General features: G+C 63.3%; 6 protein-coding genes across 6 annotated transcripts; 2 read left to right on the top strand and 4 right to left on the bottom strand.

Moving 5' to 3' along the window:
- Positions 1-637: 637 nt before the first annotated feature.
- On the bottom strand, positions 638-6,520 carry fer6_7 (Multidrug resistance protein fer6). The gene is made up of 7 exons (XM_062767238.1): positions 5,849-6,520; positions 4,667-5,798; positions 2,987-4,616; positions 2,820-2,874; positions 2,481-2,743; positions 2,348-2,371; positions 638-1,968 (listed from the first exon to the last, which is right to left on the bottom strand). The coding sequence occupies exons 1-7, from the start codon at positions 6,211-6,213 to the stop codon at positions 875-877; spliced, it is 4,563 nt and encodes a 1,520-aa protein (XP_062623222.1). The 5' UTR covers positions 6,214-6,520; the 3' UTR covers positions 638-874.
- Positions 6,521-7,792: 1,272 nt separating this feature from the next.
- Positions 7,793-10,710, bottom strand: Prkcq (Protein kinase C theta type). Its single transcript, XM_062767237.1, has 3 exons — positions 9,133-10,710; positions 8,917-9,093; positions 7,793-8,874 (listed from the first exon to the last, which is right to left on the bottom strand). Exons 1-3 carry the CDS (start codon positions 10,505-10,507, stop codon positions 7,976-7,978), a joined length of 2,451 nt encoding a protein of 816 aa, XP_062623221.1. The 5' UTR covers positions 10,508-10,710; the 3' UTR covers positions 7,793-7,975.
- Positions 10,711-11,295: 585 nt separating this feature from the next.
- Positions 11,296-14,587, bottom strand: ARO80_3 (Transcriptional activator ARO80; the record flags this gene model as incomplete). The annotated part of the gene is made up of 5 exons (XM_062767236.1): positions 11,296-11,743; positions 11,797-13,125; positions 13,170-14,063; positions 14,158-14,271; positions 14,357-14,587. The coding sequence occupies 5 exons, from the start codon at positions 14,585-14,587 to the stop codon at positions 11,438-11,440; spliced, it is 2,874 nt and encodes a 957-aa protein (XP_062623220.1). The 3' UTR covers positions 11,296-11,437.
- A 1,353-nt stretch (positions 14,588-15,940) lies between these two features.
- Positions 15,941-17,178, bottom strand: LOC62_01G000774 (uncharacterized protein). Its single transcript, XM_062767235.1, has 4 exons — positions 17,073-17,178; positions 16,736-16,996; positions 16,455-16,571; positions 15,941-16,231 (listed from the first exon to the last, which is right to left on the bottom strand). Exons 1-3 carry the CDS (start codon positions 17,078-17,080, stop codon positions 16,457-16,459), a joined length of 384 nt encoding a protein of 127 aa, XP_062623219.1. The 5' UTR covers positions 17,081-17,178; the 3' UTR covers positions 15,941-16,231; positions 16,455-16,456.
- A 1,552-nt stretch (positions 17,179-18,730) lies between these two features.
- LOC62_01G000773 (uncharacterized protein) lies at positions 18,731-19,824 on the top strand (the record flags this gene model as incomplete). The annotated part of the gene is made up of 5 exons (XM_062767234.1): positions 18,731-18,760; positions 18,818-19,141; positions 19,186-19,563; positions 19,599-19,722; positions 19,760-19,824. The coding sequence occupies 5 exons, from the start codon at positions 18,731-18,733 to the stop codon at positions 19,822-19,824; spliced, it is 921 nt and encodes a 306-aa protein (XP_062623218.1).
- Positions 19,825-20,081: 257 nt separating this feature from the next.
- LOC62_01G000772 (uncharacterized protein) lies at positions 20,082-23,024 on the top strand. The gene is made up of 3 exons (XM_062767233.1): positions 20,082-20,315; positions 20,355-22,237; positions 22,286-23,024. Exons 1-3 carry the CDS (start codon positions 20,194-20,196, stop codon positions 23,005-23,007), a joined length of 2,727 nt encoding a protein of 908 aa, XP_062623217.1. The 5' UTR covers positions 20,082-20,193; the 3' UTR covers positions 23,008-23,024.
- The last annotated feature ends 61 nt before the right edge of the window (positions 23,025-23,085 follow it).

The raw sequence follows: 23,085 nt of genomic DNA, 5'->3' as shown, positions 1-23,085 counted from the left end.
CCCTTCGGGGCAGAGGCACGGTCCTGCTGGGCAGGCCCAGGACCTGTACCAGTTACATCATGCAGACCCCACATCTTTGATCGTCCTTCTCCTCTATGTCAGTCCCGCCAGTACTCGCCGCACCAGCCAGGTCCATAGTGGTCGCTCTCGGCCACTCGGCCCTCCTGTACCTCTCCCGTCATCCCCAATGCTCAACACTAGTCACTTGACTTCGGCGCATTCGTCACTAGGTGGCGGAAACCGCACTGGAATCAAGACATGCGATGAGATCCCGCCCACCCGGCCGCACTTTGACCTGCAGGCTCTTCTCTCATCTCCGCTGCAACTTGCACAACTTGCACCTCTCCCACCTGTAGGCTCCTGGCTCATTTCCGCCGCTTGTACCTCGGCCATCTGCACAGTGAGTCTGATCTATCCTGCCTGTGTGCACAGTGTGCCTGTTCGTTCCTCCTTCCTTGGACACACTCCCTCGTACAAAGTCAGTGCAGCTTGTGTTTCCGTCGGATCTCCCCGGTCAGCACCCTCACCCTCCACGCACCACACTAATCCTCCCGCACTCAGACAATCCAGCCCATATGCATGTTTCTTTCATTGCTCCTTGTCTAACCTGGTACATGTACACAAAATATAGAATCGACCCAGGTCTATGTATGCTTTGAGGAGACTTTTATCGCTGGATTCCAGTTCCCGACCCACCCGCCAGAACCCTGCCGCCGCCACCGGGAGCGGCCACGGCACCGGACGGTGCCGTCGGGCTAGCGGAACACCTCCCGGCGCTGTTCCCGGTCGTGCACCCGCGATTCCAAAGCACCGACAAACTCCAAGTCGGCACCGCCCCTGTTCCCAGCTTCACAAATGACGTCGTGAACACCGTCTACTCCCTGACCCCAAACTTGAGCGACTGGTAGTGGCGAATGTCCTCGAGCGTGATGCCCGACTTTTCGCACATCTCGCGGAAGTGGCTGCCAGAGGTGTACAGGTTCTCGGGGGTGTCGAACGCCTCGGCCTGGCCCTCCGACATGACGAGGATGCGGTCGTACGAGAGAATGGTGCGCAGACGGTGGGCGATACACAGCAGGGTCTTGTTGCCAAACTCCCGACGGATCGTCTCCTGGATCTTGGCGTCCGTCTCGACGTCAACAGAGGCAGTCGCCTCGTCGAGGACGAGGATCTTGGGGTCGCGGACGAGCGCACGAGCAAGCGAGACGAGCGAACGCTCGCCGACGGAAAGGTTGTTGCCCTCTTCCTCGACGGCGTAGTCGAGGTTGAAGCGAGACGTCGGCGTTTCGGTGCCGGGCTCGGCGGAGCCATAAGTCGCCGACGGGATGAGGTGCGCGCGCTTGAGAGCGTCGTACAGCTCGGCGTCCGTCTTGGTGCCGAAGGGGTCAATGTTGGAGCGGAGCGTGCCGCTGAAGAGGAGAGGGTCCTGGGGGATGATGGAGATGCGGGAGCGGAGCTCGTTGAGGCCAATCTTGGAGATGTCGATGTCGTCAATCTTGATGCTGCCGCCGCTCAGCTCCGCCAGGCGGAACAGGGTAACCATGATGGACGACTTGCCGGCACCAGTGCGGCCGACCACACCAATCTTCTCGTTGGCCTTGACGCTAAGCGACAGGCCCTTGAGAACGTTGGGCAGCTCGGGGCGGTACTTCATGAAGACGTTGTCGAACTCGATCCTTCCCTCGGCCGGCCACGTGGGAGGGGGCAGGGTGTCGGGAATCTTCTGCGGGGCCTCCTGCTCCAGGTGGTTGGCATAGTGGAGGATACGCTCGGCGCCGACCATGTCGTTCTCAACTTCGGCCAGCTGGCGGACAAGCCAAGAGAAGGCCTGCTGCACTGTGAGCATGGTCGAGAGGCCGAGGCCCGACTTGGCGGCGGTGACCTTGTGGTTGAGGACGACGATGAGGGCGACCGAGAAGGTGAGGAGGGAGCCGAGCATGTCGAGACGAATTCCCAGCCAGCGCTGGTCTGTTGGGGTGTTAGTATATAGAAGAAGCAGTTGCGCCCTCTAGTGAGGGGGTTTGATTCCGCCCCCGCCCCCCTGCTCCTTTCATCCACCGTTGCCCCCTCTCCTCCTTGTAGATATCTCGAATGTCAGAGCATGCTGGCCAGCTGGCCAGCGCACAAGACACCGGTGAGACTTGGGAAAGGATAAATGAGGGGAAAGGAAGGGTGGGCGGATATGGATAGCGGAGATGGATAGCGGAGATGGATGGGCGGAGATGGCCGAAAGTGGCGGATCGAAGTGTGGCACTTTTCGTCCTCGACTTCGACCACACCTCACACCCTTTCTACTCGTCCACCAACCCCCGAGGAGCGAATAGAGTCAATTCGGAGCTGTACGCACTAACTATAGTCATGAAGTAGGCACCTAATTTATGCGTTAGCTACTGCACCAAGGGGTGGAGGCAAGGGCGGCCGGGAGAGGAGGGTCTCCTCCTCACCTGCTCATGCCCCTCCTCACTTCTTGATCTACTCACGATTTTCCACGTCAGTGCGCGCCACATTGTCGGCGCAGAACCGTTCACTCTCTCCGTACGCGCGGATGGTAGCGATGCCCGAGAGCGACTCAGAGAAGTGGGAGTAGAGCGAAGACCGGAGGAGGGCGTCGATTCGCTTGAACTCGCGCGACGACCGGCGGTAAAACTGCGCACAGTGCCAGTAGCAGACCAGAACGACCGACACGGCGATCAAGAACCACGGGGATACAATGGCCAACAGGACAATTGCGCCGGCAATATTTCTGGGGGTGTTAGCTCAGGCCGACTCGTCCAAGTCGGATATGTGTGCCCGACTCGCCTCGGACGGCTACGACTTACCCAAGAGTGCCCACCGACATCCTCATAGCATCGCTCAATGTGTTGTCAATCGTGTCTGCAGGTTGTGCGTTAGCTAGAGCACGAAGGAACGGAGGCAGGAGGTGTCGGGGGGAGGAGGGGCACCCCCTCTCCTCGTCAGGCCCCTCCTTTCCTTTTCAGAAGCTCACCAATGTCCTTGGAGAAGCGGTTCATGATTCGGCCGAGCGGAGTCGTGTCAAAGAAGCTCTGGGGCGCGAACATGATGCGCTGGATGGCGTCGGCATGGAGGCGGACCGAGGCAAAGTAGTTGATGTAGGCGTTGGTGAAGCCCATGAAGAATGCGGAGATAGCCGACCCGAAACCGAGGGCGGCGTACACGCCCATAAACTTGTTGTTGCTCCATCCCCACTCGTACTTCTGCCACCAGATGAGCCAGTACGACGTGACGACGGTGAAGCCCTGGGCGATGACAACGGCGAGGAGCAAGAAGGGGATCATGTAGACGCCGTGTCCAGCCTTGAAGTAGTCGATCCAGGTACGGCCGCTGATGGCGCCAGTGCCGCGCTCCTCCTCCTGCATGAGCTGGTGACGGAGGCCACGGGTGACCATCTTGGAGCGGTCGACAGGCGCCGACGCGGGAGCATTGGGGTCGGACGTGTTGATGGCAATCTCCTCGTCGGCGGCCTCGGCCTCCTCCGTGTCCTCGGCACCAAACTCCTTGACAAGGCGGGTGAACGCGCCGCCCTGGGCCTTGAGCTCGGCGTACGTGCCAGTCTCAGCGACACGGCCGTCCTCAAGGAGGATGACGTTGTCGACATGGGGGAGGAAGTGAATGGCGTGGGTGACAAGCAGGCGGGTCTTGCCTGCGAGGGCACCCTTGATGGCGTTGAAGAAGACGGCCTTGCCGACACCAGCGTCGAGCGCCGACAGAGGGTCGTCGAGGGCAATGATATCGGCGTTGAAGTAGAGGGCACGGGCAATGTTGACACGCTGCTTCTGGCCACCAGAGAGGGTGATACCCTTCTCACCAATCTCGGTTCCGTCTCCGTCCTCAAGGATCTCGAGATCGGGCTCAAGGGACGCGTGCTTGACAGCAGCCCAGTAGCGGTCCTCCTCGAACGGAAGACCGAACAGAATGTTCTCGCGGACAGTAGCGTTCTGGATCCAGGGAGTCTGGGCGCAGAGTGAAGTCGAGCCAGAGAAGATGACCTTGCCCTCGGTACGGCGCATCTCGCCCATCAGACCCTGAAGAAGCGACGACTTGCCAGAACCAATGGCACCGACAATGGCAGTGAGCGAGCCGCGGGGGATGGAGAGGTTGATGTCCTTGATCTGGAAGATGTCGGCCTCGGCCTCAGGGGGAGGAGTGCCGGCGCCAGTCTTTGCGGGGGTCTTGGCGACAGGAGTCTTCGCGGGGGTAGCGTGGCCAGTGGTGCCGCCACCCTCTTTGGCAGCCTTCTTCGCCTGAGCGGCAGCGAGCTTGGCCTCGAGCTTGGCGACCTCCTCCTCGACGGGAGGAGCTGCGTCCCAGGTGAACGAGGCATGGACAATGCGCACAGCCTCGTCCATGTCAGGGTCGATGAGGCGCTCCTCGGTGGTAACCTCGGCGTCAAACACGGCCTGGAGACGACCAAGGGCGTTGGCAGCGTCGGCAATGGCACTGAGGGTCATGGGCCACATCATGAGCGGCATGCGCATAAGCTGGAAGAGGGTGACGACGGTGAAGATGGTCGCGGCCTGGAGAGTGTGGGCGGTAGCCGAGTAGGTGATGAGGGCGAGGATGGTTGCCAGCACGGGGAGCGACATGGCAAAGGCCATCTGGGGGGTGTCAGTCTCACTGAGGCATCAAAGGAACAGACCAAACATACCATTGCAGATCGCACCACCAAGAGCGTGCGGATGTACTTGATCTCCATGCCACGGATAGCGCGGAGACGCTCCAGGAAGGGAGCCTCCCAGCTCATGAGCTTGACGATGCGCATACCACCGAGAACCTCCTGCAGCAGCTTGGCACGCTTGTCGGTCCAAACCATTGCCTTCTTGCGGATCGCGAATAGCTGCTTCATGATCGTCGCCTGGGCGGGCGTCATGACCAGCAGGAAGGCGATACCGGGAAGGGCCGAGTAGCCGATCTGGACGAGCAGGATGATCATGATAACGATGAATTGGATCGGCGCGGTCCACACAATGTGGAAGAAGCCCGAGGCAAAGTCAATACGCGACGTGTCGGTCGAGATGTGGTTGACAATCTTGCCGTTGGGAATCTCACCGCGTGCCTTCTGCGTGAGACGGAGTGCGCGCTCATAAATCGCAGAGATGAGAGCAGCGCGCGAGAGCACACCGACAGCCATGGAGCGGAAGAAGAAGTGGTGGAGACCGATCGACGAGACGACGAGCAGGAAGAACAGGCCGATGGCCATGCCGATGCCCGAGCCGATGCTGGGGTAGTGGCCGAGGCCGTGCATCGCAAGCTCGTACTTCGTGCTCCACTTGATGAGGGCGCGGAGGATGAGGGGCGAGCATGCCGTGGCAATATCCGCAACAAACTTGAACAGACCGGCCATCCAGAACCACGAGCCAAAGGTATCGCTGAGGGCCCAGGCGAGCGAGGCCTTCTTCTGGCCGAATTTAGTGCGATAGTCGTGCTCGCGCTTCTCGCGGTGAGGAAGCAGGGGGTAGAGGATGCGCTTGGACAGTGGCAGCGGAGTGGCGGGGTCGACGAGCAGCTTGTTGTACTCCTCTGCCTCCTTTTTCCGGCGCTCATAGTTGCCCGTGAGCTTCTGCGCGAGCACACCGGCACTCCGGTCGTCGCCCATCTTCCACATGTCGGACGGCTGGAGCGTCCTTGCCGAGCCAAGCGCCATCATCGGGCTGACCCAGTTGAAGAAGAGGTACGAGAAGAAGTTTGAGCCGATCTCTGGCGTGAACTGCGCGTCGTCGAGCGAGAGCGGCGCCGGCGGTGGCGGGTACTTTGGCTTGACGAAGGGCAGAGAGTGCCGCCTGGGGGAGGGTTAGCAGGCTATCCAAGCTCCTTGGTCGTCTACACTCACCACTGGGGCGTGGTGTACGGCCCACCAGCGACATCCTTTAGGAGCTCCTTGCCCGACTTCTCCTCAATGACGACCATGGCCTTGCGGACCTTGCCGTCCTCCTCGACCTCGACGATGCCGCGCTCCTCATAGTCGCCTTTGGGTTGCTTGCCCATGGCAGCCTTGTGAGTGGCGTCCTTTTCGTCGATATCGCCAAAGGCCTTGGTCTTTTCATCTTCGCTCGAGCTAGCGACTGTTGATGCTGGACGGCCGGTGGCGGGAGCAGGGGCTGGGGCCGCAGGAGGAGGCGCGGCGGTTCCGGCACCTAGCGCCGTCGCGCTGTCGCGCAGGGTGGACGACGGTGAGTCGTCGCGAGCGCTGCTCATGCGAGTCTATGCTCGATTGTCGAGTCGGTGGACGACAAACACAAGAGATTCACGCCGAGTCAGAAAAGCTGGGAACGCGGAATAAATGAGCTCCGTCGTCGCTGTCGTCGTCGTGTGCTTGTGGAGACGCCGATGAGGCCGGGTGGTGTGGTGCCTCCTGGAGCAGCTGGGGGGTCCAAAATAAAATACGAGGCTGCGCGGAGATGGCCGTGCAGGCGTGTAATCGCGTGATGATTACTGGGCTCGCTCGACCTGCGGAGTAGTGACCGAACAGACGAGATATCTGACGTTGCTGTCAGAGGTGGTGATAATGATGAGAGCAAAGAGTGACAACCTCCTCGGGAAAGTCTCTTGCATCAATGAAGCAGCAGGAGCAGCGTACGACACGCATGACGCGCTGAGCAAGCGCCGAACCGCAGCAGAGAGCATCCACCTCGGGCGCCGAGGTGGTGCCCGGTGCTTGAATGTTGCAGGTGGGGGTCCCCTATTGATTTAGCCCAGCTTGAACGCTCGCTCGGCCAAAGCCGAGAGAAACTTTGAGTGCGACCTCCGACCGTCTGCTTGTCCTCGTTACAGTCTCTTTCGCTGACACACCTTTTCCCCACCCTCGGCCAGGGCGTAGCGCCAGCCAGCCGCAGCCGGAGGTGGCCTGGCCGGATCGGCATTTCCCAGCGCAGCGTATTCAACGGCAGCGGCAGCGGCAGGCAGCGAGCGGTTCCCATCCCGGAACAGCAGCAGAGCAGAGCTTCGGTTCGGGAGTGGAGCGCAGCGCCTGCTCCCAGCAGCCAGCAGCACGGATGCACGCGAACACGGCACGCACTGACCGAGGGTGGTGCCGAGTGAACCGAGCGAGCAAACAGGTGGCGATCGGGCCATGATCTCATTGGGCTTGCCTGGGGCTGGGTGCTGGTGTTTTCATTCCAGATGGGGGGATAAGCGGGTATAGCGAGCTCGGAGCGACTACGGAGCGAGGCCCTGCCCGCCGGTCTTGCCGACCTCCTCGCCACCCACATGGGCCGCGGCCATGTCCGATGGACGGTGCACGCGTGGCGGATGGCGCCAAGGCTGGCTTGGCTGCTGCGTGCCCAAGGTGCCCCGCCCCGTCTGTATGACGCGCGCGCGCGTGTCCACGGCGTCATTGAGGTATCCATGCTCATCGATACCAGTGTACCGCGTGGAGACGGCTTGGCTGGCCTTGGTACGCGCTTAAACCCCGGGATGTATTATCAGAGTTGATTAGCGCCGTCATGTCGGAGCCGACTGCTGTATAAATAAGCCCGGCGGACTGGGTGTGGTTCGCTTCGTTGCCTTGTCGACTCGCTTCAGTGGGCTTGTGGAGTCAACTGCATACCATGTCACACCCGGTTTCAGTCGGCTTGGTAAGCTACGAACCAGATCAATCATCAGATCAATATCAATTGTCAGGACGCGTGTCGTCTGCTTGCTCAACGACTCCGAGCCTCCAAGCGGTCACTAAAGCCATGCCACTCGAGTCAGATTAGTGCGCTCTGGTTCGGCGATCCACTCTCATAGCACTGCCACTCCATTGCCAGTGGCAGCAGTACACCACCCCGCACGGTATTCACAAGCGCATGGCATTCATTATACACGTTAGACAGTCGTGTGCACACAGTGTTATACAGTTGGTTGGTTACGCTTATGCGCAACTCTAAGTTCTAGGCGCGGGCCGGCCCGTGCAGTAGTTGTGCCCATCGGCCCTCGGGATGCGCGGGGCGTCGTGCACACACCGGCATACCGACGATTAGATCGCCTTGACGTACGTCTTTGGCACGACGCCGCGCAGTCGGAGTCCTGACCCGCTGGCATCGGGCACGCAAAGCTCGCACCACGCCTCGTCAAAGGCCATGCCCTCGTCCGACAGCTCGTATATCGAGTGCTGCTTGACCGATGTCTCCCCCTGTCCGGGCGTGTGCGAGGGTGGCGGGAAGTCGAACAGGGCGACGACGAACAGGCCGCCCGCACCGTCCTGCGGCGGGACCGACCCACCCACGAGGTCGACATAGGTGCGCGGCACCAACCCCTCGTCGCCGGCCTGCAGACCACGCCGGACCTTGATCCACCCCGACCCGTCGTCCTCCACCACGCGTACCACCTCGCCCGAGCTGACTGTGATCTCGGGCCCGCCAGCCGAAGGGTATGAGTAGAGTACCCGTGCAAGGGCGACCGAGGGCGGTGGTGGTACCGGTTGTGTCGGTGGCGTGGCTGCCACCGCGGCCTCCTCGGCGGCCATCTCCTCGACAGCAGCGGCCGCCACGACACCGATGTGGTCGTCCGAGAAGAACGGTGACACAGTCTGGTCGCCATCTCGTATTGGCTCGAGGCGGACCTGTTGTGTCGTGGCATACTCCTGTGGCCCATCGTGTGGGGAGCCAAATACTGTCTGCCGTCGTAGCAGCAGCGCGCCGCTGGTTATCGACCGCCGTATCCGGCCGTGCTGCGACCGTCGGCGGTTGGATTTCAGGCCGGTACATTCTGGATCGACGTGAAGCGCGCACTTGACGTGTAGGGCGATGCCGCATAATCGACAGGCGAGCTCAGGCTTGAGTGGTGACCACACCTTTTCTCCACACGCGTCGCAGTGGCCAGGGGTGGGGAAAGCGCGCTCCTTGAAGTCGTGTGCCATCTCGGGTCCAGGCAGCGCTGCACGGTCAGTTGGGAATCGTCGTGTACCTTCCAACTCACGTCCAAGCACCGCCTCGATCGCAGCAATCTCGGCGCGCGCGACAGCCACTTTGCGCTCAATGACGCCAAGGTCTCGGATGACTGCGAGCCTGCGCTCCCACATCTCCTCTGGATCGCCGAGGCCGCGGTCGGCAGAGTACGTGGTGCACTGCTCTCGCAATGCATCCAGCTCTCTCCCTGCAATGTCAGCGCTGCCCCTTACATCCACCAACTCACGCTTCGCGCCAAGGATACCCTGGTCCACGCCGTCGTTGCCCACGATCGCAGTCAGCGCGGCGGAGCTCTTGACCCATCTGTTGACGAGCCAGTTACGGTCGTCGCGCTTGTCGGTGCTGAGCTCGGGCTTCTCCTCGCGCGCCGACGGCGGCGGGACGTACTTGAAGCACGTGAGCGACTGGTGGCTCCCGCCGTTGGTGTGCGCCGAGCCCATGGACAGCGCTGGGCTCGAGAACGGCGACGAGCCAGGCGCGAGCGGGGACATGAGCGGTGGGGACAGCATCGAAGCCGGCGACTCAGGTGGCACGCCGGTGGCGTACCCATTAACCATGCTCTTCCCAGTCTTGTTCCAGTCCAAGAATAGGTCCTCGTCCGTCGCGAGCGACACGGCCTCATAGTTCTCGGGCACGCGAGCAAGAATCGTCGCCAGCAGCTCGGCGTGTGCCCTGTCCTCCCTCGCCTGGTGTTTCAGCAAGTCGAGCAGCGATGTGTGCACATGGCCATAGAGCGCCCTCGCCTCCTCGCCCCAGCCGCCGACGCCTCCGCCTTCAGCAAGATCCTGCCCACCGCCTCCTTCGGGCCCCTCGCCGGCCAGCGCGACGAGGTACGCGCGCTTGCGGTCAGCGCGGGTGACCTCGGCGTCGTTGGTCGCCTTTTCGAGCTTGGCCCAGTCGCCGTCGATCTTGGACCCGTCCTGCGGCGGGGTCGCGACGGTCCGGAACCGCATCAGCGCCGCGTCGTGCTCCTTGACCGCCGTGTGGTATTTCGAGCGTGCGCCATCGACGTGTTCACGCCCGACGTCCCACCGCGCGCGAATGTCCTTTGACCACGCGCCGAGGCGGCGCGCGCTCTCGCCACCCCGCTTCTCGATGTGGGTCAGCGGCTGGACGAGCTGCGCGCCCAGCGCGGCCGGGCGCTTCTGGTGCAGGTTGGCCGTGGCGTTGATCTCGACCAGGTGCGCGCGCATGGCGCCGACGAGCGTCGGCTGCGGCGGCTTGCGAGCGCCAGGCAGCGGAAGGAGGACCTGGTCGAGGCGCGACTCGAACTTTTTCACGGCAGCAGACAGCGCACGCCCGTACTCGTACTCGATGCGCCCGACCGTGTCGACAAAGTCCCGGTAGTCGCGGGTCACGTCGAGCAGGTCGTTGATGAGTGCCTGCGGTGCCGGGGTAGGCGCGCTGATGGTCGGCGGGAGGAAATAGAGCCGCGCGTCGTCATGCACCCATGGTCGCGCTGGACCCTCGCCGGGCGTCGGTGGCAGGTCGGGCGAAGGGAGGGGCGGAGGTGCGCTCGGGGGTGAGAGCTGTGCTGGCGGCACTGTTGTCGCTGCCGCTGGTACTGCCGCCGTCGACGGTCCCCCAGCTGCGTCGGCCATGGCTGGGGGTGAGGACGGGGGCGAGGGGAGCGGGCGAGTCAGTGTTGTTGTTGTCGTCGTGATGGCTGGTTGTTTGGTCTGCGTCGTGTCGCCGACGCGTACGTGTGGGCTTGTCGTAGCAGGGGCAGTAAGATGATGGTGTTAATATGTGACTGGGAGTGTCGTTGTATTGTTGTGGAGACAAAGTGATGGGAAGGTGGGGGTGGGGTGGGTCAAACGTTGACGCGTGAGCGGCGACGCACGGTCATTTGTGGGTGGTGGTGGTGGTGGTGTCGGTCAACTTTGGGTCCCCGGAGTGGTGTGCCCTGTAGAGCCGGAGCAGCCGAACAAGCACAAGGGGGGTGCGCGTCATAGACGGCGACATTTTGGGTGGTGCTGTGCACTCCCCTGGCACTGCTTCTTGGCACCTGCACCCTTGCCTTGCCTCGGTGCATACGCAAGTCGACTTATGCACATCTATGGGAACAACTGCCAGAGACTGCACGTTTCACGTCACAGCTACGACGGGCACGGCACGGCACGGCACACTGCACGACGACAGCTCCTCGTGCCCATTCATTCTATTACATTCCCATCACTCTGGCCGCCGTCCAGCCCTGGATGTCGATCCACAAACACACTCCCCGCCACTGACCCCACCCACCCAGTCTAACAGCTCCACTAGCGTTGTACGCGTCACACAGTCCCAGTTCAAGCCCAGTCACTGTGTAGTTACATTTGTCTCAGCCAAATACAGTCCAATAGCCAGCCAGTCGCCGCCAGTCGCCGCAGCAGCTACATACAAACGTGCCCAGACAGATATTACAACGACGCCTACACCGCCTCATTCCGTCACCGCCGCCGCCGCCAGCCGTCGTCACAAAACAATGCCGCCACGTTATCGATGACAAAAGTCACGCACCAGTACTACTTGCTGACACATGTCCGCGCTCATCGGAACGGGAAGCCACCACTATCAGTAAGGGTAAAGTCGTCCCAGAACCCGTCGAGGTTGAAGCCGACGTCGACATCGACATCAAACAGATTGGCAGGCACTTGGGTGAGGTCAAACAAGGCTGCTGCGCCGTTGGTGGTGCCTGGATCTTGAGCCAAGACTCCGCCTCCACCAACGACATCTCCAGTATCACGCGCCATCTGCTCGTTGGCGAGTGCAGACAGCGAACTCATCTGGATGGGGAGCACTGGCATGTCGGGCGCAGTGGAAGGTTCGGGCGTGGGGAATCGCGAGGGCACAGCCTGTGGAGCTGTCAGAGGCGTACACAATCCACACACACGACGCCACTACTCACACTCGCATCACTGAGCTCAGCCAGTCGCTTGGACAAGAGCCGCAGCATCTGACCGTAGCGGCACGCAGGGTGGTCCTTGTCGGGGCTGGCGAGGATAAGAGCTGCACAAACTCGGTCAACCAGCTCAATAGTCTTGGCTGCGTCGCCCTTTCCCACAGCCCCAGAGTACGCAGCCTTGAGGGCAAACGTGCCGCTGTATGCAAAGTTGATGAGGTACCGGCTAGGAAGGTAGCGCAGCACGCCCGACTGTGCGAGTCGGATGCAGATGTGCAGAATCTCGTGCGCCGAGTCGATCGAGTCGTAGATGAACAGCGCGTCGGGGCTTGTCGCCGAGCCTCGGGGAAACATGGACACGGCGCCTGCCCGAGGTTCACGCTCCTGCTCGGCGCGCTCCTGCGCTCGCTGCACGTGTGCCTGGAAGGCAAAGGCCGAGACATAGAGCCGGACAAAGTGATATGTGCACCAAGTCAATTCGCGCACGCTGTCGACGCGCCACGATTTGTCTTTCCAGGTGACAGTGAACGAGTCGAGGGCACGCTTAAAGTGCTCCAGGAACTTGAAGTACTCGCCCTTGCGCACCAGAGCCGACGTCCGCGATGGTGTGGAGAAGAGGATGTCATGCGCGTTGGTCATGATCTGGGTGAGCTCGAGATGTGCCTGCATCATGGATGCCGACTCGTTGACGTCGACCAGAGTCGGCGGTTCGCCCGGGGTCGCCGAGGTCGGGTTCATCATGTAGGGGAAGTGAATCGCCGCTGCCGCCTCACCCGTCTGCGATATGCTCGAGTAGCCGCTAAAACAGATTGCGGGGCCTCGACTCCAGAATGCCAGCCCCGTGCGGAGCCCAAGCGTTCGATCGTAAAGGTAGCACCAGGTCCAGACCCCACGTGCCCGCTCAAGGTCGACATTTTGCTCGCCGTCTTCGAGGGCGAGGCGGTCCAACCCCAGGCCGTACGCCGCTCGAATGGCTGTTCCTGTCAATGCCCAAGCGCGGCGGTTCTCGGTTCCGTGGAGCCCGAGCCCATGGGTCTCGCGCGTCGGCCCAGCCATATCCGTAAACTTGGAGGACAGACGCTCGGCGGGCAGGTTCTCGGCGAGGATGAGCACGCCTTCGACAAAGCCAATGCTGGGCTGGAGGCCCGAGCACGAGTAATCTGCGATCGTCTCGCGGATGAGCGCATACGTCCGCTCATGGATATCCTTCATGCCGAGATCCGGGTGGTGGTGGGACGCGACGCACACAATGGAGCAAAGCAGGAACGGGTCGGTGTAGGACAGACTTGCGAGCTGTTCCTTTGTGTGCGGGATGCGAACCGTTTGCACAATGGGCTGGGGCGTGAGCTGCGTGCCTCATCGAAAGCCACGTAACTCACCAACACAGGGTGGTGGTGCTGGAAGAAGATCTCCACCAACTGCTCGAGTCTCTCCTCGTCGAGCACACCACGCTTGATGAGAACAAAGTCGGCGATGGAGCGCGGCCGTTCGTCGTCCCACGCGACGCGCTTGTTCCTCGCCGCCGCGCTGTCGTCGCCCTTCTCGGGGCCCGAATCACCATCGGCATCAGTGGCGGCATTGGCGAGAATCTCGAGCGCGTCCGTCTCATTGTTGAAGCTTGCGACCACGATGCGGCGCGTCGCATCCGGCTCTGACGGATTCCGGCGCCTGCGTCCCTGGTGGTTGGGCGACTCGGTGGACACGGACCCGATCGAGGAGACGGTCTTGGTCGACGGCGGGTCGAACAGGGGCGACGGCTTGTGGTCGAACAGGCCGAGGTTGTCAGATGACCAGCCGCCCGCACTGCCACTCGCACCGCTGGCACCGGTGCTTGGGCCGGTGCCAGCGGCCGGGTAAGATGCCATGCCGTGAGACGAGCCGTCGTTTCCAGAGTGGTGGTGCTGGTGCTGGTGCGCACCGGCGCCGCTGCTGCCGCCAGAGTGGTGAAGGTCGACCTGGCCCGGCATCTGGGGGCGCGGCGCAGCCCACTCGCCGGCTAAATGGTTTCCATGAAGCTGCCCATGCGGGAGAGAGTGCGCGTGAGCGCCCTGGCCGCCATGTCCGTGCGATAGCCCTCCCCCGCCGTTGGCACCCGCGGCATGGCTCGGGCCGGCGAGCGAGCTAAGGCCCGTCGCGGTGAAAGCGGGCATTGGTTGTGTTTGGAATCCTGCTGCCCCGCCTCCTCCGGCACCCCCACTGCCACCACCGTTGGCCTCGGCGCCAGCAGAGTAGATCTCTGGCTCATCGTCCTGTGCTGCCTTTCTGCGGCGCTTCTGTTGGTTGTTTGTCAGCTCGTGGCGTCTCCGCTGCCTCCGGCCCACCACTCCCTACCATCTATCGCAACTCGGCAGTAGCAGTAGTACTCACACTTGGCAAGAAGACACAATTGCGCTGCTCGCGCCTGCAGCGCGTACACGGTGGCTCGGATGGCGCATTGACGTCGCCGAGATCGCACTTTGCCTTGCGCAGTCGGCAGTGGACCTGGGGAGTCAGTATGGCGGCTATGGTCGACCTCGCCCTCGCCAGGCCGCACGCTGCGCCACACGCCGCTGCCAGCACCACTCACACAAGCGCGGTAGCCGCGTTTTGGGACCCGCTCCTCCTCTTTTCGTTTAGACGGCGTCGACGAGCCCGCGCTCGCCGCGGTGCTCGGCCCGGCAGACGACGATGCGCCGTGCCCCGAGCCAGCTCCCGAGGCGCCAGCCGGCCCGCCATCGCGCGCGCCCGACACGAGCAGGTCGTGCACCGATGTCCCGGGGGGCGGGGAGAGCCGAGACGGGGGGTGCGAGAGGCGCATGGGTGGTGGGTGTGTTGCGGCGATGGATGTTAGTGTGTCAAGCGAGAAGATGAGACCCCGGCGACAAGGTCGCTCGCTCGAGTGGGGGCCCTAGCCGGGGCAAGGGGTATTACGTAAACTACCTTCAGTCCACTGTTTCTCGGTTCTTGCGCAGCACAAAGCTGCTAAGAGCATGCTACAAACTCTGCGTATCTCCGCATCGCGTGCACCCCGGAAATGCTGCACAACTTGCAGATTTCCGCCCAGTGGCCTGTGGGATGGCGAGCAACCCGGTGAGTAAACAATGTGCGGTGCGCCATGGCCGGGTCGGCGCGGCAACACACGGAACTTGGCATTCGCCGAGGCTTTCGTCGATAATCTCGGCGTCGAGCTCACCGGCGGCCTTGAAAGCATCTACGCGGTTCCCGTCGTACGCTCTCGTACCCGTGCAGGCTGCAGGCGGCGACAAGCGACATCTTGGCACGCGCCGAGTCGACAGCGAGCCAAACTCGCCCGTTCGCGGGTGCGGCCTCCTCCGCCTCGTTCGCGGCAACCAACTTATCACCGCGTGATAATCTCGTGGCGCGCGATCTTTCAATTGCAGTGTCGCTCGCTCATCGCTCACTTGGACGCCGTCGCGAGGTGAGCGGCGTGCCGTTCCTCGCCCGCGTTCTTGGCGTGCACCGCACCGCTCACTCTTCAGAGAACAACAGAAGCCAGCGGCGTGCAGGAACGCGCGGGAGCGGGAGTTGCTGCAGCGAGCGCACGCCAACCAGGCCCGAGGTCCGCGAGCGTCACCTCCTCCCAGTGGGTACCTTATCTGTGTGTTGGGTGAGTAGGTAGGTCGTGGTCACGCTGGAGCCGCGAACATGATCACGACGATGTCCGTGTCGTCGATGCTGTTGACGGAACGACTGGCGTCGCAATCCTCCCACACGTACGCGTACGCGCACCCAGTGACGGTGGGACACGCAGTGGCGATAAGCTCAGAGCTGTTGGCGGTGTGTCGGTGAGACACGAACGATGACGATGTGACGTCTGCGACTGACGCGCGACGTCACTGATTAAACGTGGCTTGGTGTGTGGTTACCGGCGGCCAAGAGCTATCGGCTCGAGCTCTGTCTCGGCTTCTCGCTGGGGATCGTGGTGCAGCGGCGCTTGATGGCGGGCGTCTATCGACTTGCCACAGCCACTGGCTCGCCATGTGCCACCCCGTCCACTACCACTTTGGCGTCCGATCGAGCAGTCGGATCTCCATCTCGCAAGACACGCAGTCCGCCCGACTCGCACGCACCGTACGCACCCAGCACAGACCACGCGTCCGAGCACCGCCATCACCGCCATCGTCACCCCCACCCTCACCCACGCCGGCACCACCACCACCACCACCACCACTCGGAAGCGTACATCGTGCTGCTTACAGCGGTACAGCATATACAAGCCTCGGACGCTTAACGAGGAAGAGAAAGGAACAATGATACCCAGTGAGGTGTAGGTGGGCAGGGGGGTTGGGAGGCAATGCTTGATGTTGAAACTGGTACTGGGAGAACCCGCGCAGCTCGGACCCGTCTGGCCTGGCCTCGAGTCTGTCGCAGTGTGTCACGGTCACGCGCGGCTGTTGATGTTTGGGTTGCCGCGATGGCCGCTACACGTGTCCGCGTCTATCTAGCCTTTTGTTAGCTACGACGACGCGTACGGGCGGAGATAGCGGTCGACGAAGGCCGCGAGGAAGGCCGCTGCGAGCGTGCGCCGAGCGCGCGCCATGCATGGTGGTCCGCGCTAGAAGGCATCACGCTCGCACTCGCCGCCGGAGGGGCGCCGACGGCGGCCCAGTGCACCCGCTGCCCGCTACGCTGGAGCACATCGCACCACCCACACCCACACTCACATTTACGACTTGGTGGGCGAGTTGCTCGCCTGCGCGCGTGAGAGCCTCGCCTCGGCCTCCTTGATCTGCGCCTCGAGCGCGGCGAGCTCGCTCTCGAGGTGGGGGATGAGCGAGCGCCTGGGAGCAAGGTCAGCGAGAGGCGTCGCTAGGCAAAGGGGTGGGTGGGTGGGCCTGGGCGGTGCGCCGTCGTCGTTACGTGACGGCGTCGTCGGAATGCGCACGCAGCTACTGTGACTGCTGCCCGCGCCCACGCACCCACGCCCGCGCGTGCTGCTACTCACCGCTTCTCGAGCTTGCGTTCGAGCTCTGCGACGTCGGCCTCGGACTGCTGCGGCGCGCCGTTGCCGCCGTTGTTGTGGTGGTGGTTACCGGCGCGGTGGTTGACACGTGCACTGGCGTCGCCGAGCGGCTCCTCTGCGAGGCGGCCAAGCTGGGGCGCGCCGGCGGCAGGCTGGGTGCGGCCGCCAACCACGGCGTCGAGGAGCGACGAGGTCGACGTGTTGGGGAGCGAGGGGAGTGCAAAGCCGTTTGCGTGCGACATGCTGGGCGTGGTGGTGAGTTACTGGACGGTGAAAGGAGTAACGGAGCGATGGGTGTTTGTCGGAAACTGAGACTCACCTGGCCATGGGCGGTGGGTGTGTTTGAGAGTGCGATTGCTTGCTTAGGGTTGTACCAGGGTAAGTCGGGGGGAAGGGGGGGGTGGGGTGGGCTGAGGGTGAGAGTGGGAGAGGAAGAGAGTACAAGAGTAAGGTTGTCAAGGCGTCGACGCGGAGCGGGGGGGGCAAGGAGGCAAGGGGGGGTATGCGACACGGCGACGTGCACGTTTGCCTGGGACACTCGTGTCGTGAGTAGCGAGCGAGGACGTCGCCTTGTCGCCTTGTCGCTCGCTCACAGAGCCAGCCCGTTGCCGTTGCCAGTTTGCCTTTGGCTCTGCACTTGCCTTGCCTGGCATGTAAATGTCTCCACGGCTCCAGGGTTCATGCATGCTTGCAGTCTCTGCTCTTGCTCTCCGTGGGTGTGACCGGGTTGCACAATTGAGGGGACCGTGGACCGGGTGCCTCGCACGCGCCTACAGCGCCTGGCCTGACTGCCGCCAGCCTGCCTTGCCTTGGCCTTACTTCCACGCAGCAGCACTACCCAAATTGCCCCATACGTCATAAGGTCGTTTCACCATTCACATTGCGGCCCCGCGTCGCGCGTTTCGCTTTCCATTAGAACCCGTCCCGCGTTTATGCAAGCACCCCAAATCGTGAGAGCGTGCGCCAGAGTGGCAGGTGCATGCATCGACAACCACCACCACCAACTGCCGTTGGAGTTTGTGTGCCACAGCGACCAGCGACCACCTCCCTCCCCATCGTCCAGCCTCCAGCCGTCACCCACGCCCACGCCCACGCCCACGCCCCTCTCAAGCACTGACCTCACGCGCGCGCGCCCGTGTACCCGTGTCGTGTCCGAAACGGCTCGGGACACGGCGGGCGTATGAGGCCAAAGCGCCGTGGTATTGTCGGTACATACGGCCCAAGCGTCTGCGCGCTGCAGTGAGGCAGCGCCGCCGCCCGCCCTCTACCACGCCCCGCCCCGCACGGACCACTCACCACTCACTCACCACGTTGCGCGGCCCGAGCCCTCCGAGCCCTCCGTGCAATTTGACGCCCGGGCGCGTCGCGGCCTCGATGCAGGTTGCCGAGCAGGCCGTAGTTGTCGCCGGCTGCGAGGTGATGATCGCCGTTGCTTACCCCTGCACTCACTCGTGATAGCCACCGCGGCTGCGGGGGCGAGTTTGAGACTGACGCCCCATTACACCCCCTTGCAATCTAAAGGCCGGATGATATGCCTTGGACAGATAGTGTGGCAGAAGATTGCCAGACAAGCCCTGCGCGTCAGTGTTTGTTTGTCCCTGCCTGCCTCGAGGCAGCAACACTGATGATCTGCACGCCACGCCCACTCCTTTGATTAACCGGGTTGACCGAGGCGCAGAGACTCGGAGTCTGCGAGTGGTGCTGGTAGGGCTGGGGTGTGGCTGTTAAAGAGTGAGCCGTCTTCCTCGCCTTCCTCGTCTTCCTCACCTTGCCTGTCTTCCCTCTCTCCCCCCCCCCCGTCATCCCCCTGTCTCTCCCTCTGTGTGCTCATTGTTCGCTCACACACATTCATTCTTGTTGAGGAACCACAATGGTCTCCTGGCAGCCTCTGCGTGTGGTGATCCCCTCCACGCCTCTCGCCGTGAGTATCTGTCACTCGCCGCTCACCTCATGTTGAGCTGACATGGTGATCCCAAGATGGACGGGTCACGCGACAACGTGCGGTCGGTGAGTCTTCTGAGCTACTGATAGCCTTTTGTCGTGCACAACAAGCTCACACCGTAGGCCTGCTCACCGACCGGGTCTCTCGACGTGACACTCTCGGGCGGTTCCCCCAGCGACAACCTCCTCAGCAACCGTACCCCCGCCGATAGCGCGTTCGGCGACAACGTCCTCGACGACCGCCTCCTCCCACCCGTGCACTCCATCCCTTCCCCCACAGTGGACCCTCGTACACTGTTTGGGGGACACCCCACGTCCCCAGGCTACTACAGCCTCGCGGCCCCGGTGTATGGCGGTCAGCTGCAGTTCTGGGAACCAACCCCCGCGGACGTGGAACAACACCTCAACATCCACAGCCCCGCCCCGTACCAGCCCCCCGCACCAACGGTGAGTACCGTCATTCCCAGGTCGATCAGTGCTGACCGTATCAGTGCAACGAGGTGGCTTTTCACATCGGCCCCCTCCCTGTGACCCACCGCGGCTCCGAGGCCGGCCGCATGGACCTCGACGAAGAGGTCGACGAGCTGAGCAGCGACAATATGCTGGTCGTCAAAGTCGAGCCTCTCGACACGTACTCCTCGCCCGGATCTCCCCAGCAATCGTTGTCTGTGTCGCCCGCTAGTGACTCCGAGGACGAGTACATGCCGGCCACCCCAACTGCCCGCACCTCCTCGAGGAAGCGGGCCAAAGCCCCGCCCGCCCCAGCCGCACCAAAGACGGCTCGTCACCGTTCCGGAGAGAGGCGCCAGTCCCAGAACCGCTCGGCGCAGTCAAAATACCGCGCCAAGAACAAGACTCTGAACGGTCTCGTGAGCTGCGAACGTGGTAGCGAGCTGACGCTCAGGGCTGGGATTTCCAGGCCGAGGTCCTCGCCGTGGTCAGGGCGGTCACACGCAAGGAAGTCAGGCCGGAGAACGCCTTCCTCAAGCTGTCGAAGAAGGCCAAGGCGTTCCAGTCGGCTGTTGGCAGTGAGTTTCTGCCTGCTTGCCTGGCGCTGATCAGCAGGGACGTGCCCGATGACGGCGACCAAGCTCGCCGAGGATGTCGCCGCCAAGCGCGAGGCGGCGTGATCGAGTGCAGGCTTGCGTCCTCGCGCCGACTCGCCCCCAACTGTCGTTCCCGCTGTCATACCATGCTGTCTGCCCCATTGTCTGCGCATGCTCGCGCTTTCCAAGTAGTGTCACTGGATCACTGTCCGTCCATAGCATCAACTGTCCTTCTGTTCGTATTCTCCGCAGCCGCCACAAAGGCGAGCGGGAGCAAAATGTCATACCTCATGTCCATCATCCCTTCGGTCCCATTGTCCTGCTGCTCCAGCTACCGGCAACGAACTGTTTGTCCACGAACCATCACTCATCTACCCTGCACGCAGAGCTCACCAACGAGCACATCCTCGACCCAGGCCTGCCCTGGTCACACAGACACCGAACGCCTGCACCATGGTCGACGTCAACGTCAGCACGCCCGCGAACGGCGAGCACCCCGACCCGGCCGAGACGTCTCGCGAGGGCCTGCTCCGCATGCAGAGGCTCAGCGAGGCGTCTCGCGTCCAGCCCAACCCGTAAGCAACTCCTCTGTGTATCTACTAACACGCACACAGATACGCCGCCGCGTTCCACCCGCTCACCTCGGCGCTGGTGTACCCCTCCACCGCGGCCAGCGGGCGGCACCACGTCGTGACGTCCGTCTTTGCCGACACGCCGCCGCGCGCGCTGCCCATCCCGCCGCCGTTCAGCCGCGCCGAGAAGCTCACCATCTCGCCCGACGGCGCGTGGATCACGAGCTTCCGCTCCACCGAGCTGAACGACACCAACCTCGGCATCGGGGCACGCTCTGACGAGTCGGGCGACCTCATGGTCTACGGCGGCTCGCTGCTCGAGCCGTCCTCCGTCCCAGGCAGCTTTATGCCGCTCTCGGCCTTCCCCCTGTCGTCGCCCCCGCTCGCCATGACTTATGTGTATCCCCCACGCACGCGCCTCGGACCAGGCGGCAACAAGGCCGCGCCGGCCTTCGGCCCGACCCCGCCCCCTTCGTACGCCGCTGCTGCCGGCCGCGGACCGACGTCGATCGTGCTCACATCCGAGCTCATCTACCTCTTCCATCCTCACCCGGTTCCCGCGCCAGTGATCCTCGACACGCACTCGTCGGCGTCCAACCCCGCCGACAACTTGACTGGTACCGCGCTCGCGGACCACGCGAACGGCATGAGCTGGCAGCTCAACTCGCTCCGGTGCCCCATCGGTGTGCGCAGCTACGCCGGGCTCACGAACCCTGGTCCGAGGACGTCGGCGTTCCGCGCGCAGCGCGGATGGATCGGCATGGTCGGCGGCAACGACAGCGTGTGGGCGGCTGTCGAGGCGAACGGCGAGGTTAGCGTCATCAGAATCGAGTTTGGGCTCGATGCCAACAAGCTGCCATACCTGGCCACGACACCGCTGCCGTCGCTGCCCCGCCCGAGACCCCCGCCGTTTGACAACAGCACGGGCACGCCGGAAGCGCGCCTCGAGTACGTGTCGTTTGTGTCGCTGCCCAACGGCGGCAGTGCGAGCACGCACGCGAATGGGACTGGGGATGGCGGGGAGGCCAAGGACGCTGACGAAGGCGTCGGCGTCGTCCTTGTCTACCGCGACGTCGAGGAGAGCCTCAAGCCCACCCTGCCACCACGGCAGCGTATGCGGTTCGAGCTGTGCGAGCTGCGTAAGCGCAAGATTACGGTCGTGGACGGTTTCAAGGAGATTGGAGCGTCGACAGATGGGCCCCAGGCCATGGACTGGTTCCCGGCCGCCAAGGCGCAGCAGACGGCGCTGTCGCCCGAGGGCACCGTGATCGTCGCGCTCGCTCCTCTCCCCGACGTGCCGCCGCACAGCCTGGCGTTGGCGCTGATCTCCTCGCCCACGGGACTGAGCCTCTCGCACGTCAACCTCGCCGGCAGCGGGAACGCCATGGACACCGGCGACCGGTGGTCGGCCCTCGTCGGCGAGGAGGTGGCGCTGGACCCGAGCCTCGCGTTTGGCGACGCGGTCATCATCCCCAGCCAGGGCCCGAAGCGCGGCGAGATGGGTGTCGTGGCGCTGCTCAGCGTCGGCTCGCGCCCGCGACTCGTCCCGTCGCCGCGGCTCGAGGTCGAGTCGCCCACCCCGTCAGAAACGATCAAGGAGGTGGCCAAGCGGTGTGCACGCAGCGTCGAGCTCGCCGTCGTCCAAGGCGTCGACTGGAGCGATGCCATTCGCGCGGCGTTCGCAACCGTCCCCCACGCCGACGCAAACGACCTCGCAAAGGCCATCCTTGAGAAGGCGCTGGACATGTTCATCAAGCACTCGCGCAGCTACGTGCCGCATATCCTCCGTCTTCAGGTCGCTGTGTGGGCGCAGGCCGACGACCCGCGCAAGTCGCTTGCCGTCGAGCTCATCCGCATGGGTGAGGCGAGCCAGATCTTCTTCCTCTGCGGTGACGAGAACAATGGGGCCATCACGTTTGACCTGGGTGAGTGCGGTTCGGGCGAGGAAACGGTATGCGAGCTGACTCCTCTAGACTCCATCTGGAACCTCGTCGATGTGTTCGAGTGGGGCCTGTCCGTCGTCGGTCGCACGTGTCGCGACGCGATAACGGAGCGCGCGCAGTCCGAGTGGGCGTCGTCCGAAGCCATCACCGAGGGCTCTACGCGACTGCTGTACCTCATCCACCCGCTCCTGCGGCGCATCCTCGCGCGGCTCGTCGCCCTCCTGGCGGCGTTTGCAAAGTTCGTGTCGACGCTCGACCGGCCCATCCGCGGGCCGGAGAGCTCGGCGGCGAGGTCAAACAACGCGACGGCCGTGGCTTCCGAGCGCATCGCCGACGCGCTGGTGCGAGAGAGCGTCGACTTGGCGGTATGGGGCGATGTACTCGCGGCGCTGGGCAAGGGCCCGCGCCCGTCAGATGCCGACACGTGCGCGTCGCTGCTCACGCTCGACATTGGCCCGATCCAGAGCCTCGTCCCGGCCGCGCTGTCGGCCATCCCCACGCCGTCGAATCTGTTCGTGCACCCCGCCGTCGAGGTAGAGCGCGACGGGGCGAGCGCGGCGCCAATCGGCGAGCGCCCAACGGCCCACTGCGACCGCTGCGGCGCGCGCACGGCCATTGCCGTCTCGAGCATCATGCGCAACGAGACGCCGTCGCCGTGGGCCGCGTGGCGGAGGACATGGCGCAGCGCGTGTATCTGCGGCGGCACGTGGATGCGGCATCCGCTGGAGCCGCCCGCGCGGCTGCGCCCATAGGGTTGTTCGTACAGTGGTATATTTTATGCATGTGTAGCGAGCGAGCATGGTCTGCCCGGCCCAGCGTCTGTCTGCGTC

The sequence above is a fragment of the Vanrija pseudolonga genome, chromosome 1 (genome assembly GCF_020906515.1).
Source record: "Vanrija pseudolonga chromosome 1, complete sequence".
Taxonomy (NCBI): Eukaryota; Fungi; Basidiomycota; class Tremellomycetes; order Trichosporonales; family Trichosporonaceae; genus Vanrija; species Vanrija pseudolonga.
Note: the sequence above shows the minus strand (reverse complement) of the source record. Positions and strands in the feature narration are given on the sequence as shown.

Excerpts from the sequence above, each read along its gene's own strand:
- fer6_7 (XM_062767238.1), bottom strand. The coding sequence starts at position 6,213 with ATGAGCAGCGCTCGCGACGACTCACCGTCGTCCACCCTGCGCGACAGC. Across the intron at positions 4,617-4,666 it reads TGGTGGTGCGATCTGCAATG|ATGGCCTTTGCCATGTCGCT; the intron begins GTATGTTTGGTC and ends GACACCCCCCAG. Across the intron at positions 2,875-2,986 it reads CCGCTTCTCCAAGGACATTG|ACACGATTGACAACACATTG; the intron begins GTGAGCTTCTGA and ends CACAACCTGCAG.
- LOC62_01G000774 (XM_062767235.1), bottom strand. Across the intron at positions 16,572-16,735 it reads GAACGCAAGCTCGAGAAGCG|GCGCTCGCTCATCCCCCACC; the intron begins GTGAGTAGCAGC and ends CCTTGCTCCCAG.
- Prkcq (XM_062767237.1), bottom strand. The coding sequence starts at position 10,507 with ATGGCCGACGCAGCTGGGGGACCGTCGACGGCGGCAGTACCAGCGGCA. Across the intron at positions 9,094-9,132 it reads GGGTATCCTTGGCGCGAAGC|GGAGAGAGCTGGATGCATTG; the intron begins GTGAGTTGGTGG and ends CTGACATTGCAG. Across the intron at positions 8,875-8,916 it reads GATCGAGGCGGTGCTTGGAC|CGCTGCCTGGACCCGAGATG; the intron begins GTGAGTTGGAAG and ends CTGACCGTGCAG.
- LOC62_01G000772 (XM_062767233.1), top strand. The coding sequence starts at position 20,194 with ATGGTCGACGTCAACGTCAGCACGCCCGCGAACGGCGAGCACCCCGAC. Across the intron at positions 20,316-20,354 it reads TCTCGCGTCCAGCCCAACCC|ATACGCCGCCGCGTTCCACC; the intron begins GTAAGCAACTCC and ends ACACGCACACAG. Across the intron at positions 22,238-22,285 it reads GGCCATCACGTTTGACCTGG|ACTCCATCTGGAACCTCGTC; the intron begins GTGAGTGCGGTT and ends TGACTCCTCTAG.